General features: G+C 41.2%; 1 protein-coding gene across 2 annotated transcripts in view; it reads left to right on the top strand.

Moving 5' to 3' along the window:
• LOC126457013 (glutathione S-transferase-like) overlaps positions 1–21,733 on the top strand; it is a 76,120-nt gene that overhangs the window by 32,218 nt on the left and 22,169 nt on the right. For both annotated transcript variants that reach the window (XM_050092984.1, XM_050092985.1), the window contains exon 2: positions 17,768–17,903. In XM_050092984.1, coding sequence (XP_049948941.1) covers positions 17,768–17,903 — 136 coding nt within the window. The remainder of the gene's footprint in view (positions 1–17,767; positions 17,904–21,733) is intronic.

Raw genomic sequence — 21,733 nt, 5'->3', positions numbered from 1 at the left:
GACATTTGACAAAGTTCAACTCCCATCGAAAATCAAAGCAGGCTATGAGATAATTTCCGTTCGCCCTTACGTCCCAAACCCTACGCGTTGCTATCGGTGTCAACGGTTCAATCACACCAGCCAGTCCTGTTCCAATCCGGCCAAATGTGTTACGTGCGGCAAAGATGTCCATGAGGGTGCTTGTCCACCTCCATCCCCTCACTGCATCAACTGTATGGGTGACCACGCTGCTTCCTCTCGAGATTATCCCATTTTTAAATGACGAAAAGCTCATCCAGCAAATAAGAGTGAAGGAAAAGCTGTCGACCTTTGCTGCTCGAAAATTATTCGCCAGTCGACATCCCACCGTGCCTCAGACAGAAAATACAGCACTGTCCTTGATTCTCCTCGGCCAACAAAGGAGGTGGCCACGCAGACTTGCGACCTCACCTTTAGTGCTACGGTCGTCAGATCGGCCAGCGCAAAGATCGCCCGTTCAACCTCACCACTTTCGCCTGCCCACTCTATGGCTCACTCTTCATCGCGTTCTGCTAAATCTCGAGCCCAAAAGTCAGACACCAAGACTTCGAAAAAAGAGCATACTCGTGAAGATTTTTTACGTACCCCAACTTCACAACCATCGGTTCCTCCTTGATCTAAACATCATATTTCCAAGAAGGCTAATAAGAAACCCAGTTCCTCTCCTTCTCCGCCAAGGCGTGTCTCATCTACAGCACCACCTGGCGGAAATCGCCCTCGGCCGTCCTCTGTGTCGCCGAGGCGCACTGCTGGCGGCCGATCAACCGGCCGATCGCTGGTCGCAGGAGCTGCTCCTGAACAACCTATGGATCAGGATCTTCTGCCTTCGGCTGAATGCCATTCCATGCTGTCGGTCGCAAGCTCTGAGCAGTCGCTGAGTTGACGGCAACCTTGGTCACATTCCTCCATTTTCTGTTCACCCTATGTCCATTATCCACTGGAATATCCGCGGCATTCGAGCCAATCGGGATGAATTGTCGATCCTCTTACGATCCTACTCGCCGGTCATCTTCTGTCTTCAGGAAACAAAGCTGTGTTCCCATGACTGCTTTGTTCTCCCCCATATTCAGTCTGTCCGATTTGATCTCCCCTCTGTTGAAGGCACTCCAGCCCATGGAGGACTCGTGATTCTTCTCCATGATACCCTCCATTATCACCCAATCCACTTAAACACTTCCTTCCAAGCTGTCGCTGTCCGTCTCTCCCTTTCTGGATATACCTTTTCTCTTTGTACTGTATACATTCCATCGTCCACACCAATGGCACGAGCTGATCTCCTTCATCTTCTTGGTCAGCTTCCACCCCCGTATTTGCTGGTTGGGGACTTCAATGCCCACCACCCGCTTTGGGGATCTCCACATCCTTGTCCACGTGGCTCACTATTGCTAGACGTCTTCCACCAAGCGGATCTAGTTTGCCTCAACAATGGGGTCCCTACATTTTTGTCTGCCTCCACGACAAATTTCTCTCATTTGGACCTTTCGGTCAGTACTGTTCCGCTAGCTCGGCGCTTCGAATGGTTCGCCCTTGATGATACACACTCGAGTGACCACTTTCCATGTGTCCTTAGACTGCAGCCTCAACTGCCATATATGCGCCCGCGACGCTGGAAGTTTGCCCAAGCCGATTGGACACTTTTTTCGTCTCTAGCGACATTCGATGACCGTCACTTTCCTAGCGTCGACGATGAGGTCACATATCTTACCGACGTTATTCTTACAGCTGCGGACCGTTCAATACCACGCACCTCCGAATTGCCCCGGCGCCCCCCAGTTCCTTGGTGGAACGAGGCATGCCGTGACGCAATACGTGAGCGGCGCCGTGCTCTTCGCGTTTTCCGCCACCATCCTCCTTTGGCCAACTGTATCCGCTGTAAGCAGTTCCGTGCGCGATGCCGTCGCGTCATCCGCGATAGCAAGAAGGCAAGCTGGAAATTCTTTACTAGCTCATTTAACAACTTCACTCCCTCCTCAGAAGTTTGGAGTCGACTTCGACGGTTATCTGGCGCGCCTAGTTTCTCCCTGGTCTCTGGGCTCACTGTCGCTCGTGATACGTTAGTGGACCCCGTCGCAATTTCTAACTCCTTGGGTCAACACTTTGCTGAGATTTCGAGCTCTTCAAATTACCCGCCAGCGTTTCTCCCGAAGAAACGTGCAGCGGAAGTACAACCTCTTGCTTTCTTCTCTCAAAATCGCGAAAGCTATAATACTGTTTTCTCCATGCGGGAACTCCAACATGCACTCTATTCTTCTCGCTCCTCCGCCCCAGGACCGGATGGTATCCACATCCAAATGTTGCTGCATTTATCAACCCATAGTCTGCGTTACCTCCTTCGTATTTATAATCGAATTTGGACCGACAGTACTTTTCCCAGACGATGGCGGGAAGCAATCGTCGTTCCTGCTCCGAAACCTAGAAAGGACAAACATCTCCCCTCTAGCTATCGCCCCATTTCTCTCACGAGTAGTGTATGTAAGGTTTTGCAGCGTATGGTGAATTGCTGTTTAGCTTGGTGGCTGGAGTCCCGCAGTCTTTTAACACCTACCCAATGCGGTTTCCGAAAGCATCGTTCTGCAGTTGACAATCTTGTTTCTCTCTCCACTTGTATCATGAACAATTTTCTCCGGAAACGCCAAACAGTAGCAATATTTTTTGATCTGGAGAGAGCATACGATACCTGTTGGAGGACAGGCATCCTTCGCACACTGTTCTCTTGGGGTTTTCGAGGTCGGCTTCCCCTTTTTCTTCGCGAATTTATGGCAGAGCGCACGTTTAGAGTGCGGGTGAACACTACTCTCTCCCGTACTTTCTCCCAAGAAAACGGGGTACCCCAGGGCTCCGTGCTGAGTGTTGTACTGTTTGCCATTGCCATAAATCCAATTATGGATTGTCTCCTTCCTGATGTCTCGGGCTCCCTCTTTGTGGACGATTTTGCGATCTACTACAGCTCTCAACGGACCAGCCTTCTTGAACGACGTCTTCAAGGATGTCTCGATCGCCTCTACTCTTGGAGCATCGAAACCGGCTTCCGTTTTTCTCCCAGTAAGACCGTTTGTGTTAATTTTTGGCGACGTCAGGAGTTTCTTCCACCCTGCTTACATCTAGGACCTGTCAACCATCCGTTTTCGGACGTCGCTAAATTCTTGGGTCTTACGTTTGACAGAAAACTGTACTGGTCCTCCCACGTTTCCTATCTTTCGGCTCGCCGTCTGCGATCCCTCAACACCCTCCGTGTCCTGAATGGTACCTCCTGGGGAGCGGACCGAGTGGTCCTTCTCCGCCTCTATCGCGCCTTAGTGCGCTCGAAATTGGACTATGGAAGCATAGTTCACTCCACTGCTCGGTCGTCTATTCTTCGTCGTCTCGACTCTATCCACCACCGTGGATTACGTTTAGTGTCTGGAGCTTTTTACACCAGCCCTGTGGAAAGCCTTTATGCTGAGACTGCTGAACCTCCGCTGTCCAATCGGCGAGCAGTCCTTCTGAGTCGTTATGCTAGCCATCTGTCTTCCATGCCTGCTAATCCAGCCCATGACATTTTTTTCGACGCCTCCTTTGATGTAGGGTATGCAGGCCGCCCCTCCTCCCTACTACCACCGGGAGTCCGCTTCCGTCAACTGCTCCATTCTCTTTCCTTCCGCTTTCCTAAAACCTTGACAACTTGAGGTACAGCACCGCCTTGGCTCCGTCCCCAGATCTGCCTGCTGCGTGACCTTTGTCAATTTCCCAAGGATGGTACCCCTTCACTTGTTTATCGTCGGGTATTTGCTGCTCTATGTGCACAAATGAAGGAAGCCACATTTATTTACACTGATGGCTCGAAAACATCATTAGGTTTAGGGAGTGCCTATATTGTTGGCGACACCCCAAATCAATTTCGGCTTCCCGACCAGTGTTCGGTCTATACTGCGGAGCTTTACGCTGTTCTCCAGGCTGTCCACTACATCCGCCGCCATCAGCGGACACAATATGTTATCTGCTCAGATTCTCTCAGCTCTCTCCTCAGTCTCCAAGCTCTTTACCCTGTCCACCCTCTGGTCCACCGGATTCAGGACTGTCTGCGCCTGCTCCACCTGGGGGGCGTCTCGGTGGCGTTCCTCTGGATCCCGGGACACGTTGGTATCTGTGGAAATGAGGCGGCCGATATAGCGGCTAAGGCTGCAGTCTATCTTCTTCGGCCAGCTATTCAATCGATTCCCTTCACCGATCTACGGAGCGTTTTATGTCGTCGAGTTGTTCTTTAATGGCACGCACATTGGTCGACAGTACCCCATAATAAATTACGGGACGTGAAAGCTCTTCCATGTGCTTGAACCTCTTCCTCACGAACGCGTCGTCGGGAGGAGGTAATTTTAACTAGACTCCGGATAGGGCACTGTCTTTTTAGCCATCGACATCTTTTAAGCGGCGATCCTCCCCCACTCTGTCCCCACTGCTCTCAGCTGTGGACGGTAAGACACCTTTTAATTGAGTGCCCCTGTTTTACTCCGTTACGCGCCCGTCTACAGCTGTCGCCTGATATATCGTCCATTTTAGCAGATGACACACGCTCGGCCGATCGCGTTCTCGAGTTTATTAGTGCCAGTGAAATGACGTCAGTCATTTGAAGCTTTTTTTTTTTTTGGACAACCAACCCCTTTCTGTAGTGGATTTTTAAGCCTTCCTTCTGCTTTTAGTTTCTCCAATTTTTTGAGTTTCGTTCCCATTTCTGCTGGTTTCCATTTTCGGTTTTTACTGTTTACTAAGCCACGGACCGGGTGCTAATGACCATAGCATTTTTGCGCCCTAAAACCAAAACAAAACAAAAAACAAAAAAATCCTCGACTTACATTTCAGCAAGATAATGCCTGCTTCACACGGCGAGAATTTCCGTTGATTGTCTTCATGCTTGCCAAACCCTACCTTGGGCAGCAGGATCGCCGGATCTCTCCCCAACTGAGTGCGCTTGGGGAATTATTGGCAGGGCCCTCTAACCAGCTAGGGATTTCGACAGTATAACGCCCGGACGGAATTTGGGCGCTATCACTCAGGAGGACATGCAACAATTCTATCAATCAATACCAAGCTGAATTACTGCTTGCGTAAGGGCCAGACGTGAACCAACACGTTATTGGCTTGCTCTATCTGTGAAGCTCCTTCTCTTAAATAAATCACCCAGTTTTTCTGAATTCTGAATTTGTAATCATTTATTTGTCCGTACATTTACATCACATTTACTGATTTCCTTCCATTAGGATAATTCATTCGTGAAGCGAAGGTTTTTTTCTTTCTTTCTTTTGTATTAGAGCGTTATGCTCATGAAGAGAATGTGGCAGGCACGAGAAGAGGAAAAGTAGGAGGTGCAATCCGAATTACTACACTACTGGCCATTAAAATTGCTACACCACGAAGATGACGTGCTACAGACGCGAAATTTAACCGACAGGAAGATGATGCTGTGATATGCAAATGATCAGCTTTTCAGAGCATTCACACTAGGTTGACGCTCATGGTGATACCTACAACGTGCTGACATGGGGAAAGTTTCCAACCGATTTCTCATACACAAACAGCAGTTGACCGGCGTTGCCTTGTGAAACGTTGTTGTGATGCCTCGTGTAAGGAGGAGAAATGCGTACCATCACGGTTCCGGCTTTGATACAGGTAGGAATGTAGCCTATCGCGATTGCGGTTTATCGTATCGCGACATTGCTGCTCGCGTTGGTCGAGATCCAATGACTGTTAGCAGACTATGGAATCTGTGGGTTCAGGAGGGTAATACGGAACGCCGTGCTGGATCCCAACGGCCTCGTATCACTAGTAGTCGTCGAGATGACAGGCATCTTATTCGCATGGCTGTAACGGATCATGCAGCCACGTCTTCATCCCTGAGTCAACAGATGGGGACGTTGGCAAGACAACCATCCGCACGAACAGTTAGACGAAATTTGCAGCAGCATGTACTATCAGTTCGGAGACCATGGCTGCGGTTTCCCTCAACGCTGCACCACAGATAGGAGCGTCTGCGATGGTGTACTCAACGACGAACCTCGCTGCACGAATGGCAAAACGTTATTTTTTCGGATGAATCCAGGTTCTGTTTATAGCATCATGATGGTCGCATCCGTGTGTGGCGACATCGCGGTGTACGCACATTGGAAGCGTGTATTCGTCATCGCCATACTGGCGTATCATCCGGCGTGATGGTATGGGGTGCCATTGGTTACACGCCTCTGTCACCTCTTGTTCGCATTGACGGCGCTTTGAACAGTGGACGTTACATTTCAGATGTATTACGACCCATGGCTCTACCCTTTATTCGATCCCTGTGAAGCCCTACATTTCAGCAGGATAATGCACGACCGCATGTTGAAGGTCCTGTACGGGCCTTTCTGGATACATAAATGTTCGACTGGTGCCCTGGCCAGCACATTCTCCAGATCTCTCACCAATTGAAAACGTCTGGTCAATTGTGGCCGAGCAACTGGCTCGTCACAATACGCCAGTCACTACTCTTGATGAACTGTGGTATCGTGTTGAAGCTGCAAGGGCAGCTGTACCTGTACACGCTCTGTTTGGCTCAATCAGGGAATAAAACTGTATAGTAAATCGCCAAAGGAAATGAAAAATATTACTAAAATATTTCTTTAAGAAGGTAGCTAAAACATTCTCCATAAGTAATGCATATTCATAATTAAAGATTACCTACAGGGGTCAAAGTAGTGGGTAGTAATGAAACGGGAAAACTAAAACACCCTCTGGCACTTCAGTACGACATCACGTTTTACTGTTTTCACAAGGAAATCGTGATCAAGATGTAAAATGCATGATAGGAATGTCTTGTCATTCTCCTGAGTTCGTCTCACGCATCAGGAAGGGGGGCAGCTGATGCAGTTGTTCAGGTAGACTGAGAAGCATAGTAGAAAGTTTGCAGACACGGGACCTGCTTTATGGACAGACTGTAGTTGATGCAAGAGCCATAACAGGACCTTCACAGTCCAGGAGTCTTCAACGCGTGTCCTTAGTGTGTTCGGCGTCGTAGACCGCTACTGTATTTTATGTTAAAACTTATCTGAAACAGACTGTGTGTAAATTATGGAACATTGTACAGTAGGAACCAACCGAATGGGGCAGTGCGTCTGTTCAGACAATGACCTCATATTTGGGAGGATGGAGTTGCTTGTCCGGCCATCCTGATTTGAATATTCCGTGTGGCAGTCCTAAATCACTAAGACAAATTCCGGGAAGGCTCCTTAATCGAGATCACGGCCGACCACCTCTCCTATCCTCTTAAAGCATGTTGCGTATTCAGTATATGTTGCATGGTTTGAGCTGTTGTTTTGCGTTGAATTACCTCGACAGTTCATGTATCATAGTGAGATGATCCTTGAATAAATAATGACGATGATGATGATGATGATGATGATGATGATGATAATAATAATAAATATAAAATAATAATGTCCTTTGCAAGAAAGTTGCAAATGTATTAAGATGCCGAATGACAACTGTTAAGGTGGCGTTGAAGTGACAGCGATGGAGTAATTTACAGACATTACACTGCACAAAAATAACAACTGCAGCGGAATTAATAGTCGACATTTCGTGCAGGCGTTGCAAAATGCTGTTTGCACGGGGCTTAGTAATATTGTCGGATATTGAGAGCATCAAAATGTAATAATCGCAAAATCCAGGTATTGAAGTAAATATTATTCTTTTATCACATGTTGCTTCAAGTTTTTGGTGGCTGTTTATATGCAAACCTCAGTTAATCATTCGTCACTTGCATTAGGTTTGACACTTATGGGGAGAGCTACTTTTCATCCAATAAAAGTAAAAGCCGAACGACTTGTGACGCTAAACGACAAGTTATGCTAATGAAGGATAAATTAAACGACACACAACGGCGATTCTAAAAAGGTGATGGTGGAAGTTTTACTGTATGAGTGTTTGCTCAAATGAAATGGCAACAGTCTTCTATATTAGCGGGGTTCAGTTCTTCACATGGTCATCCTGATTCAGTTTTTCCTGCCCCCACTGTTACATCTCCCCTCTCTGAAACATGTGAGGTGATTTTTGGAATAGTGCCTTAAACAAGGCCACGACTGATTTTGTTCTGCATCTCTATTCCGTAAGCCGCCAAATGGTGTGTTACTTCATGTTCGGGGTGGCCGAGCGGTTCTAGGCACTACAGTTTGGAACTGCGTGACCACTACGGTCGCAGGTTAGAATCCTGCCTCGGACATGGATGTGTGTGATGTCCTTAGGTTAGTTAGGTTTAAGTAGTTCTAAGTTCTAGGGGACTGATGACCTCAGAAGTTAAGTCCCATAGTGCTTAGAGCCATTTGAACTTCACGTTTGATTGTCCCACCCCAATTTCCTGCCCAAGTCTCACGAATGGTGGCTCGAATCTCTCTAGTCTTACCTTCATGGTATTTTCACGAGATAAAAGTTTTAGAAAGCAGTTGACTGACTCTTTTAAGAACGTATGTCCTCAGAGTTTCAATAGTAAACCACACCGTGATCGACAACCCCTCTATCGTACTTTCTGCCACTGGAGTTGCCTCGTGACGCTTTCATACTTACAAACTAACCCTGGACGAAGGGCTCTGCGATTATTTGTATCCTCCTTAGTTCACCTGTCACTTCTTCCCGGTAAGGATCTCAGACTTAGAACAAATACAGGATGCTTATAATTAAAGTTCCAGTTTCAAAATGCTGCAAAAAACGAATGTCGTCAAATTTGAAAAGAATGCTATCGAAGAAGGGGAAAACGTTGTAGCAACAAAAAAAGTTTATCTAAAACCATGCTATTGTATGACGCTGTAAGTGGCAGACTATGCAAAATAAAAGGCGCAGGGTACACGACTGCCCCTCAATTTGCGTCTGAAACGCTCGGCATGAAATGTCTCAGTGCAGGATCCTGCGCTATTGGTAAAGCTATTTTACAAGAACGGCTACTGTGCATCCAGTAGCTGTGCAGAAATTGCGGACACTCAAGGGGATGAGAAAAGGTGTTGGTCCGATGTCTGCCAGAGGTCTGGAGAAAATGGTTAAGAAATTCGAATAGACATTTTCTTTTAAAGTGGAATATGGCAGAGGGTGGTAAACAATTGATCCGATCTCAGTAGATGATGTGACCACAGCATTGCTGGAGAGGTCAAGTGGTGGTGTGCAAACTTGCAGTGCATGGGGAATTGCTCGAACTGTGGACATGCATGAGACCATGGTGCATAAAATTCTACAAAACATCCTGCATTGCTGTCCATACAAAAGTACCCATGTTCATGAGTTGCTTCATGCTGTCCTGCCACTAAGACAAACATTTGCTTTAGAATTTTTCGCTCGTCTGGAATTAGACAGTGAATGGCTTTGTATCATTCTGTGGACAGATGAAGCATATTTCCATCTCCAACGACCTGTCAGTACACAGAATTGCATAATATGGGCAACGGAAAATTTGCTTGTACATCAGCTGGTACCGCCTCATTATGAGAGGGTAATTGTGTGGTGCGGGTTGACGGCAGGGTCATGTTTTTTCGAGAAGGTGGGTCCTGCGAGTCCTGTTACCTTTACCGTCATTGGTAATCGTTGTGAGAGCCTTTTTGCGCACCAACGTCATTCCATCCCTTCAACAGCATTGACGTATGAGTAAGATCATGTTTATGCAAGATGGCGCTCCTCTGCACATTGCACAGCTAATGAAGCAGCTGCTGCAGAGACATTTTGGAAATGCTAGAATCATCAGCTGTCTTTTCCCTAGAGCATGGCCGTCCAGATGACCTGACCTTAATCAGCATGACTTCTGGCCATGGGGTTATCAGAAAGATGGTGTGCTCTGTGTCCTGATTACAAACGTAGCTGAATTGAAGTGATGCATTGCGCAACACATACTGAGCGTGACCCCTGATACATTCCAAGTTGTTGTGGAATGTGCTGTCTCTTCATTTCAATTTGTGGCAGAAAATGGTGGTCAAGATGTTGAACGCGCCTTGTGCCAGTCTCACGATAGAAACCGATTTGCTTGTTGTTTTTTGTGTCTTTTTGACTACAGGACTGTTAAAAACCTTTCTCACTGTAGCTTTTTGTGCCGTTTTTGGCCGCAGGACAATTAAAACCTCGTTTTTCCCATTCGATGTGGTACGACCTTGTGTGGTGGGTGGACTTACCAAACGAACAGTGCCACAACTATTGAACACCAAACCTGAGCGATCAGGCACATTGCATAATATGGTTGCTTTAATGTGCAACTCATACCATGGGCATGGTATTGCAATTCATCTATCATTTGTAACCAACTACATAATGATGCTTACAGCACCATCTAGTGGAAAAATTTTCGTTTTTTGCCACATCATTTCCCTCATTTTTTATAATACTACAGTCAAATTCGTCGTCATTTTAAGAATTTTTGCAATAAATCTCAACCATTTCTGCTATTAGTGTGATGTGGTCACTCAAATTTAAATCATTCCACGCGCATACTTCCGGATATATAATGGATGTGACTGTTTGCAATGATTGTGTGGCAGTTGTGCAGTCAAACAATAATGGGTCTTTCTGCCTATTTTTACACAATCCATTACATCAGTTTATGTTGAGAGTCAAGTGCCAATCTTGGCATCAAGTGTCAATCTACTGTAGGTCTTCCAACAGTTCTCTGCATGTTTCTAGCATTCGACTACTACACACACACACACACACACACACACACACACACACACACACACAAACCATTGTCGTCATTCCCGAACGTGGAGATTCTGTCACTATCCATTAGATCATTTATGTACAATGTTTCAGACCTATTGTACAGACACTCTGTCTCTGAAAACCTCAGTTTGCTTGTGTATGCATATGTTTCCAACTCATACTATCATCACTGGAGTAGATTATAATAATTTAACAATTGACTTGACTGGGATAGTAACAGTTTTGTAAGTAGTTGGCGAAACAAGACACCCTGTGAAACATTGCTAAATGCCTCCTCTGAAAACTACATAAAATATATTGCAGAACCAATTCATTATGGAAATACATTAGGTCTAAACCCAATAAATAGTCCTGACTTACCTGAGGATGTCAACACTGGAATTGGTCTGTGACTATGTGGCAGTTGTAGCAAAAATGTTTGCCAAAGTACAAAGGGCAACTAAAACAAGTAGAAAGATTTAGATGTTTAGTATAGTAGATACTAAGGCAGTGATATCATATCTAAAGAAGGAACATGAGACATTTAGCTTTGGCAGGAGCATATAGAAAGATCATGAAAAGTGGTTTAGGAAATCCTTCAGCTATAAAGAAATGTTAAGCTTTTACTTCCTTTACCCATGTCAAGATCAATCTGTTTAAGACTCAAACATCAGTTGATTAGATCTATAGAAGGAAAAGCACTAGATGTGAGCAAGCATTGCAGTGAAGACTATGACAGAATTACAGACTGGAAATGTCTACATAACACACTTCATGTGAATGAAAAATATAATATATTCTGTCACATAAACATAGACTGTGAAAAGAATTGTTCTTAAAATGGATTTGTACAAGTAGATTAGATGATCCTAAATCCCACAAATATAATCACAATATCATAGAGAATAAGCAGTGTTGTACCACTGAATATATTTTTGAGAAAAATGAGTTTCTTCAGCAACAATAAAACCTGTTTGGAAAATGGTAAAAAAAATGAGGCACAAAAAATATTCAGTGCAATAAGTAAATTTCTTTAAACAGATTGAAGGTGACCCAAAACCTGTAGAAATTTTCGGTAATATTTTCATGAAAGCAGCAGATAATTTCAGTCTGAATAATTTCTTAGTGGATAGATTACAATTACCATATAAATATTCCAAAACATGTTAAAGAAATTCTAGGTCAATACACAGCTCCGTGTAGTTATCCATGTCATGTCTAAGAATGTGACTGAGCCAGTACCTGACAAATAAGGACATTGTGTCACTGCATGATGACATTTTATCCTTCCTTTTACTAATCATCTCATATTTAAGTAAAATGTCACAATTCTTTAATGTATTCACAACAACTCACACCATAACACACTTCTAACTTACATCATTTCAGCATAAAATGTGACATACTACTTACAAAGATCAACTGGTATACAGATACAAAAGATCACAGTTATAGATTACAAAATACATTGATTTTATACTTCCAGAGAGTTTCATATATATAATTAAATACGTCATGTTAATTGTTTTCAGAATAATTTTTACAAATAGGAATAATGAGAATAGTTTTAAAATATGATTACAGTTTCAAATTAAGTTGGAAGTAAATCTTGTGTCGATTCCATATATCATTTATATTTCTGAAAAATGTAAGAGTGAGTTACGTTATTAGGTTTACAATTTTGATTCCATTGGATCATGTTGTGAATTTAATGTGAGTACCATGTTCTGTGATATTTTAGAGACATAGTAGCACTGAGCAGTTCCCTTACAACTTAAAAGTGACCAATTTCTTTGTTATAATTCTATAAGGGGAACGAGCTACCACTCACCTATAGATGATGTGTACAAATGTACAAGGGGCAGTCATAAAGCTTTAACTATCACCTCTGAAAAATGTTGCTACATAAATAAATTTCTGCTGGCTTGCAGGTGTATGATTTTCATCCTGGTACATATTCATATTAAAGCACTGCTCTACCATAGCATGTCACCAGGGGAGCGAAAACAAAATGGTACATACCACTTATTAAGTAAGATCATGTGGACATTTTTATTCTGCATTTTGATGGGGAACAGTGCTGCAACAATCCATGCTGAGTTGGAAAAAGTGTATGGCAACAATGCACTATCATACGACACAGTCACTAGGTAGTACAGGCAGGACAAAGAAGGAAGTGAGTGAAAAAGGCATAGACCCAACTAACACTGGGCAAGGTGAACGAAGTGTTACCATTGTGTGCAGCTAATAGACAGGAGCTGTGGCAAGGGGGGAGGGGGAGGAGGGGGTTCTGGGAGTCCTCCCCCCCCTCCCCCCTCCCCCCCTCCCCCCCGCCCTCCCCCCCAATGGAGTATCATATTACACTGGATAAAATGACTTCAGAAATCAGCGAATATATTACTTCAACAGATTCAATAATTTGTAAAAAAAAATGTATAGCAATATAGGTTGCAATGTATTTCAAACACATTTTAACGAAAGGATAAGAGTGGCAAATAGCTTACTATCTAAACCAATAAATATCATTTAACTTAAAATGGGCGTCTTATTATTTATTAATATACACTGGATGTATTTTAATGTATGAGTACCACTTACAATAATCAAGAAAGCTAAAGATGCCAGATATGCCTACCAACACTTAAATTGCTGACCCCAGACAAAAACTTCAAAATAACTGGACATCTGGGTCAAATCGTGTTATTTCCTGGGCACACACATTCTGTAGATATGTTTTAACCCTGAACTCCAAAACAGTTATCAAAAACTACTTTAAGCAAATCCAAATTTTACCAATTTGTCAGTGGAGGACCCCGACTCTCCTTTTGTTAAGCAATATTCCATTCCCCCAACCCCCTCTCCTCCCCCAACCCCCCACCATTAGCCCCCCCCCCCCCCTTGACCGACTTCTAGAACCGCCCCTGCTAATAGATGATTCTTATAATGGGCAAACTGTTACAGGAACATGCTATCAGAATCAGCTGATGAGGTATGAGATGCTCTCAAGACAAAGTGCTGCAGGAAGCTGTCCAAGGGGGTATTTTTGCTCCATGGCAACACCCCAGTTCATTGTGCACAGGACCCAGTCATACATGCTGCATGTTTGGGCTGTAATATTCTGCCTCATTCCCCCATATTCTCCTGACACTGAACCCAGTGATTTTTTTCAGCTTTCCTCAGATGAAGAAACTGTTCCATGAGAGGCATTTCCTGAATGACAAAGAGGTGATTTGCAAAGTGGAACATTTCCTGAACAGCCATATTGCTGACTTATACAAGCAAGGTCTCCAGAAAGTCATCTATTGTTGGTGTTGCATTGAAAGATGAATATGTAAAGAAGGGCTAATGCTGTCACTTACAATTATTTCCCTTAAGACCATACTGTTGTCACCACTTACAACACAGCACAAATTTGACAGTGTGGGCCTGGAAATGACTGTGTCTATTACTTGAAGAAGTACATCTGTATTATTGTCTGTTGGTGAATAGTAGCTTGTTCTCTTTTTGAAAATGTAACAAAAATAGTCACTTTTGACTCAAAGGACACACTGACAGTTGGATATTAATTGTTGGTGTCTACAATCTGCAATTAAAAGATAGCATATGTCAGTCAGAGCTTGTCCAGAAACATGTAGATATGTCTAGTATTTGAAGAAGTACATTTGTAAAATCATCTAAGGTGAGTGGTAGCCAGTTCTCTTATAATTACTTCCATCCTGGTTTTCCATTGACATTAAATTTTTGTTTGTGATTAGATGTAAATAAAAAGTAAAAATAGAGACAAACAAACATAATTACATCTAAAAACACTAAAATCTGTCAAATATATAAAAACAATATGCAAGTCTTTGACATTGGTATTGTGTAGTTCATTAAATAAACATTATCCAGATGATCCCCAAAACAAAGAAATGTTTTCCTTTACAAAACATCTGCACTTTGTCATGAAAAAAAAGAGATGATAGTAATTAGCAATACAACATTGAAGTTTGTGCAAATTTAATGGGGTGTTTACCTTTTAACCATTTGTAACATACTTGTAATAACTGCTACAGTTTGCCAGAACCAACAACAAACAGCTTCTTTGTGGGACTGCTAAAGAGCACTCAGTGTACTTAATTTGTTTAAAAGTTACTGCAACTACAAAATGGTTGCAAATCGTCACAATTGATTCTTCTACAACTTCACACATGTGCTTCACGTAAATGGTACTGAACATAGCCTTGAAATTCTGACAGTGTGAAGAGCACAAAACGTTGTCTATCAAATACAGATATCTTGTTTACATTACTGCTAATTTCTGTTTTAACCTGTCTTAAATTTTTTCCAAAACTTGAGCTACCTTAACATTTTGCAGCCCTCCACTGAAAGCCTCTTAAACTTTAATGTTTTTGCATTTTGAATTCAGAATTGTGCACAGTTTATTTTATTTCTTTGGGAAAGATTTGTGAAAAATTTCATTCAGATAGGAGCTCATCAGATGGGGACCAGTGGTCCATTTGATGTGGAATGACTCAATAAGAATAAATGCTCATATAATTTCACATGAAATTGTTTCTAGTGGACACAACCAATGAAAGATTCTCCTAAATTTTCAGTACAGTTTTCTTAAGATCAACAGAATTTATCACATTATTTTCCCCTAATGTGCTGAGCAGTTTATTTTATTACCAAAACTGTTGGACTGGAAATGCTCTATGTAAAACATACCCTCTCGTGTTTCTCTCCCTGTTTGGTATGTAACTTTCCTTGCAGTATTTACAAAATTGATTTTTATTAGTGTTAGCGTTTATAACGACGATTCATCCCAGTTAATAATACAAAAAGCTTCAAAATAATTGTTACCAATGGTTTGCTTAAATGGTTGTGTAATTGTAAGTATTGTTGAAGATTCATCTGTTAACAATAGCCACATAATACAGGAAAATACCTTTTACTATTTTTTCCAGACTAGGGTCACACAGATGGTGTCATTACGAATGTTAACATTTTAGGAAGCCGTCATCAGATGATCTGAATATGAGTAGATGCACCAAATAGCTGCTTATAATAAGTAATCTTTATCCACAACAGTCTGGAAACATATAAAAAAAGGTATTTTCCTGTATGATGTGGCTATTGTTAACAGATGAATTTTCTACAAATTTTAAGATTTTAAACCAATTAAAAATTACCTGAAGCAGACCATTAGTAACAATTATTTTGAAACTTTTTGTATTATTAACAGGTCTGAAAGAAGAAAATTTGATCTGAATGTAACTCTTGAAAAGGATGTGTACAGTAACTTGACAAAAGTGCAAGTTTTGGTGTGAAAATAATCTGATAATGACTCTGATTTTTTTACAATATGGTCACCATGTTCCTCTTAGGGAGTGTGTCTAGTTTACATAAGTGAAATATATTTTCACTTAGCTACAGGTATGAAAACATTGTTATTGTACAGTGTCCTCCGGAAAAATGTATACACACTTTAAGGAATGAGAAATATTGCTTATGTGTTTATTTTACATTTAATAATTGATCACACATGTTGTACAAACTTCAGTTTAGCGCATGGCTACTTTAAAAGTTCAAAATGTTCTCCCTTGATTGCAGTACACATAACAGAATGTCGAGCGGTCACCACAACTACGTCAGTCAATGTTACACTGGAGATCGGTGCACATGTAACTGTAATCTCCTGGTGATGTTCCTCCAGCATGCATGGTTTACATTGATAGACATTATCTTTCACAGTTCCCCACAAGTAAAAATCCGTAGATGTTAGGTATGGCGACCATGAAGGGAACTCTTTGTCCAATTTAATGCCCCAGAAAACTGTCATCTAGCAAAGCTCATACAGCTAGGTGATAGTGCAATGGTGTCGCATCCTGTTGGTCGAAGACCTCTTGATCAGCTCCATACAGCACACATGCACACATGCGCACGTATACCTGGCAAAATTGATGTGCATAACATATCCAGGTACATTTCTCCTCTGACAATAGCATCAAAGAAAAATGGTTGTACTAAGCCCCTAGATGATAGTCCACACCACACGAGCCCCTGATAGATTGACCGCTTTATCCACATAAACGTGCGGATATTCCGGTGCCCAGTACACAATGTTACACCAATTCATGGTTCCATTAAGTTTAAATTGTGCCTCGTCACTCTACACTACCTTCATCACAAATTGTTTGTCATCAGTTACCATTTGCTGATCATTCACAAAACTGCATTCGGCGATCAGGATTGTAATCATTAATCTCGCGCAGTAATCGTGGAATGTAAACTTTCCACTTGGCAGCTTTCAGAATTCTTCGTACAGTTTTACTGTTACCCCCCACTTCATGTGCACATTAGGTAGCAGAATTCTGTGCAGAATTAACAAACTTTTCCAACATGAAAGTTAACGAAGCAGGACTTGTAGCTGTATGCTGTCCTCCTGTTCTTCCTTTGTGAATATCACAAATTGTTCCATGCAATTCAAACTTGTCAATGATGTGTTTAATTGTTAGGCAGGTTGGTGGTTCTGCTTCAAGCTCCCACCTCCACTGACATTGCACTTCAATGGCATTATCAAACTTGAAAAACCACTTTACAATACATTTTCATTGCTTGAAAGTCAAGTGTGCTCCAGCCACTTTGTTTGTTCAAAACTGAGATGAAAGAACTGCTGTTGAGGCAAAGACCATACAACAACACACTCGTAACCCAGATTGAACGACAATATCGATATCTCAATAGAGCCTGACAAAGAGTATATGCATTTTTTTCGCTGACTCTGTAGAATGTATACTATCCATTCATGTAAGTAATGTCAGTCTGAATAATTTTAAAAAAGATATTCTAAACATGGGAAACATTTATCCTGGAAGGCACTGAAGTAGTTTTTACATATTTTGTTAGTGCTTGTGGTACTTTGAATTTAGTTTTTCATTAAAACAGTGAGGAAGGTAGTAGACAGAGATATATGAATTAGAACCATTGATGTGGCCACACTAGAAGTAAATAATAATAAATAATATATTTTTATTTATATTAAATGTGCTCGTATATTTCAATTTTTTAATTTTTTAATATAAATTACTTCCAGATGGCACCAAAATGTAAATTAACTTACTTCGCTCTTATGGGGCTTGGTGAACCAATACGTTTTCTTTTGTCCTATGGGAAGATGGACTTTGAGGATATTCGTTATGAATTTGAGCAGTGGCCACCAGTGAAAACATGTAAGTATGGTGTCTGGATTAATGTATACTTCATTTAAAACATTTCTTTTCTGTATAAGTATAGTTGTAGAAATTGAATACAAGCAATTTAATCAAATATATCTAAATAAATTTCGTATGCTGAAAGGTGATTTTGTATCAAACAGTAGTATATTTAGGAAAAGAGAACTAACTCATGAACCAGGGAACTTATCAAGCAGATTACCATTTAACAAAAATATTGAATTCATAATGTTATGTTGTGTATGATCTGACAAAGTAGATTTATATTTTAGGGGAACCTTGCTAGTTCTTGTAATTTACTTGTGCAGCTAATCTTGAGTTTATAACACCTTCATAGACACATGAGTAAAATCATACTGTATTTAACAGCAGAGTAGTTAATTTAATCTAATAATATTATTTTCTTTGTTTTTTATCTCTCCTTCTGTTTGTTTCTACTGAAGCTAACATGGTATGTCACACTGGAGGTGTCCAGTAATACAATTCACGATAATCTTTAATATTGATGCAAATTAACACATTTTAAGTGAAAGATTATAGTATAAAATGATAGACAGCTCAGGAATCATCAGTATTTGCATTTGACTTGTAGTACCACATTCTAATCCTGGGTGTGCTTACAAACTGTTTTCATTTCAGTGCATAGTTATTGTGAAATGGTATGTACTTTAATTCCTCTTGTTGTCTCTCATGTGAGGTATATTGAGTTATCTAAACCATTTAGCAGGTACCTGTAATCTGTATGTGCTTATCTTGACTTAACTAAGTTGATGATGCCTCATATTTAACTGGAGATTTTTCCCTCAGGATGGTGTTTCAATTCATGGAATTCACTGCAAATTTAATAGATACTAACACCATTTATAAATGAAGGGTGCCAAAATTATCAAGACATTTTTTAGGTTATATACACTGAGATTAGGCCACTGGCTATAAATGAGACAACAGATGAATAAATAGAATACAAAACCACTCTGGAAAAAATACAGTAGTGATGGAGCTTACTTTGGAGAAATTAAAGTCGTTTACCAAATATCTGGATTTGTCTTGTGGAATTTCAGCTACTTGTGTTTCTATGAGACAAGTTATACTTTTATTTCAGTTATGTATGGCTCTATCAAACACGTTTGACTGTCATATCTGTAACTGGATATCACCAATGCATTTCTTATTGGAGACTTAGACAAAGAAACAGTCATGGAGCAGCCATATTTGTTGATCAATGTGATTGGATTCTGGGTATAAACACTGTAAATCTAAAAAGTCAATTATGTACACAATTAGGCATGTAACAATGGTTAATTTAAGTTAAATGCAACTTTAAAATCAATATTATTGCAATTATAAAACTCAGACCCATGTCTATATAGCCAATCAAAGACAACAGCCAGTCTTCATATTCATGTACATAGGTAACATAATAATTAATATAGAAATCAAGAATGAGATATACACATGCTTTTGTGTAAAGGTCCTAGGAACCAGAAGGTACTGCCAAGCTACAGAGGTCAATTAACCTGAAAATAAAATACAAATAATGGCAAATTTGTTATGTCTGAGAAAATGTACACCAATTCAGCATACGAGAAAGAAAGCTGACAAGGACACTACTGTAATTGGAAGTAATTTGCGTACATAAACAGCCACTTGAGAACACAAAACTCATGATTAATTCAGAGAATTTGTTTAATATCAATTCTTTCTGTCAGTTTTTGAACCAAAACAAGTTACACAATTGCCTTATCGAGCTACAACAACAGTAATCATAATGCTCTTTGGCAAATGGCTGACTCCTGATGTGTATTGGAGGAACCATAGAGAAGAAGATTATCTACTTCTCCAGTTTTACAGATGCTGATTGGGGAAATTCTGGCACAAGGTAGAAAATCATGCTGTTTGTGGAATTCTGGTACTAGTGCAAAATCATATACGGGCTACAACTTCATATCCTGATGGGTGATATGATAGTTCTCAGTATGCACAAATCTATTGCTCTTTCACTGACTGAAGTCAAGTACAGCTATCTCATCGAAGCAGTGAAGGAAGTAATTTAACTGCCAGTTTTCATGAAAGTACCAAATCTGAAGAAACTATCATACTTCATCTTATAATAACAATTAATATTCTGGAAAACTGTCATGCAACTCATATTTTCACATGAAAATCAATCACATTCAAATAAGGTTTCACTTTAAAAGTATTACTTTTCTGTAGTGTTCTCTGACATTGGAATATTTGTCAACAGAAGATACAATAGTAAACATACCAGTGAAGCCTCTTCCTCCAGCCAGACATGACTAGTGTATTAAATGACTTTGTATTCAAGTGAAAGGTCTTGGATTAAAGTTTGATTTCTTTTAGTATAATAAGCTACATAAGTTAAGATGCAATATAAAATGTAAATTGTTACAGCCATGTGTTGTCATTGGTCACCATAAATGTTGCTGTAGAGCGTTAGCCCAGTCTTTATTTTTCAGTATTGTACAGTAAAATTGAAATAAATTGTTAAATAACTACATGCTGTGTCCATGAATCATCCCCTTTCAAATATTATTGAATAACTGAGATGCTGAGCCATTGATAGGCACATACAAAACTCTGAGAACTTTGCTAACTTTTGGTCAAATCCTTCTTCAGAGATGTAGAGTATACATCTACACCTGCACCTGTACTTTACAAGCCTCCTTGTATTGTGTGGTGGAGAGTGCCTCTGGTACCATTATCTTCCTCTCAGTTCCAGTTGCAAATAGTGTATGGGAAGAACAACTGTCTATAAACTCTTTTATAAGCCTGTAGAGCTATATTGTGCATTGTGCCAGCACTGCAACTCAGGTGGGAGGGGGGGGGGGGGGAGGATGTAGGAAAAGACACAATTTGATGATAAGACAGATATAACAGATGCTGTGCTCAAGGCAGAGGGCACAAGGAATAGCACAGAAGGGTAAAAAATCAGGTTACAAATTTGGTAAAAACGTCCTTGATGTGGTTTGTGTGTGTAGTCAGATGATGGTGTAGCATAGTTGGTTCAGACTCTGCAACATCTGCTATGGATGTAAAGTCCCTCTCAAGAGTGGCAGTCTCTGCTGCAGTCTGGGCACTTGAAATGTGAAGGACTTCCACCAGAGGCCACCCTCTCCTTCCATCTTGCCCTCTTCCTGATGTCTTCTTGTATGCATTCGTTCTCTGCAAGCTCAACCCCATTGCGTACAGCATGTTGCCACTTGACATGGCCACCAGCTGTATTTTTTCAATATTCGCTCAGGATCCATGAGCCTGACATGTCCCAGCCACCTTAGACATTGGTGGTTTAGGAGTGCATGAATGCTGGTTGTGCTTGTGAGCCATTATACTTTGGTGTTGGGTACTCTATCCTTCCAAGAGATCTGAAGGATCCTTTGGAGATAATGGAGATGGAAGCTGTTCAGTCGAGATTCGTGTTTAGCAAGAGTTTTCCATGTCTCACAGCTATACAAAAGGGTGCTGATAACCCAAGCATTATCTGCTTTCAATTTAGTTTTTAATGTGAGTAGTCCATTCTTCCATACTCTGTTTTTCAATCTACCCATGACAGCCGATGCTTTTGCAATTCTTTTGGTAATCTGTGTCCACAGACAAGTTGCTACATATTGTAGATCGCAAGTAGGTAAAATCGTCAACTACCTGCAGAGGATTGCTGTCAGTGCTGATGGATGGAAGGTTGGTGGTGCTGTGTGCCGTGATCTTTAGTCTTTCGGAGGCTGATGGTAAGACCAAGCTTCCCACATGCATGTGATAACTTATACTGCAGCTCATCCTCTGAGTTTGCTACCAGAGCTGCATCGTCTGCT

The sequence above is a fragment of the Schistocerca serialis genome, chromosome 2 (genome assembly GCF_023864345.2).
Source record: "Schistocerca serialis cubense isolate TAMUIC-IGC-003099 chromosome 2, iqSchSeri2.2, whole genome shotgun sequence".
NCBI classification, from domain to species: domain Eukaryota; kingdom Metazoa; phylum Arthropoda; class Insecta; order Orthoptera; family Acrididae; genus Schistocerca; species Schistocerca serialis.
The sequence above is the reverse complement of the archived record's forward strand: the minus strand, read 5'-3'. Positions and strand labels throughout refer to the sequence as shown.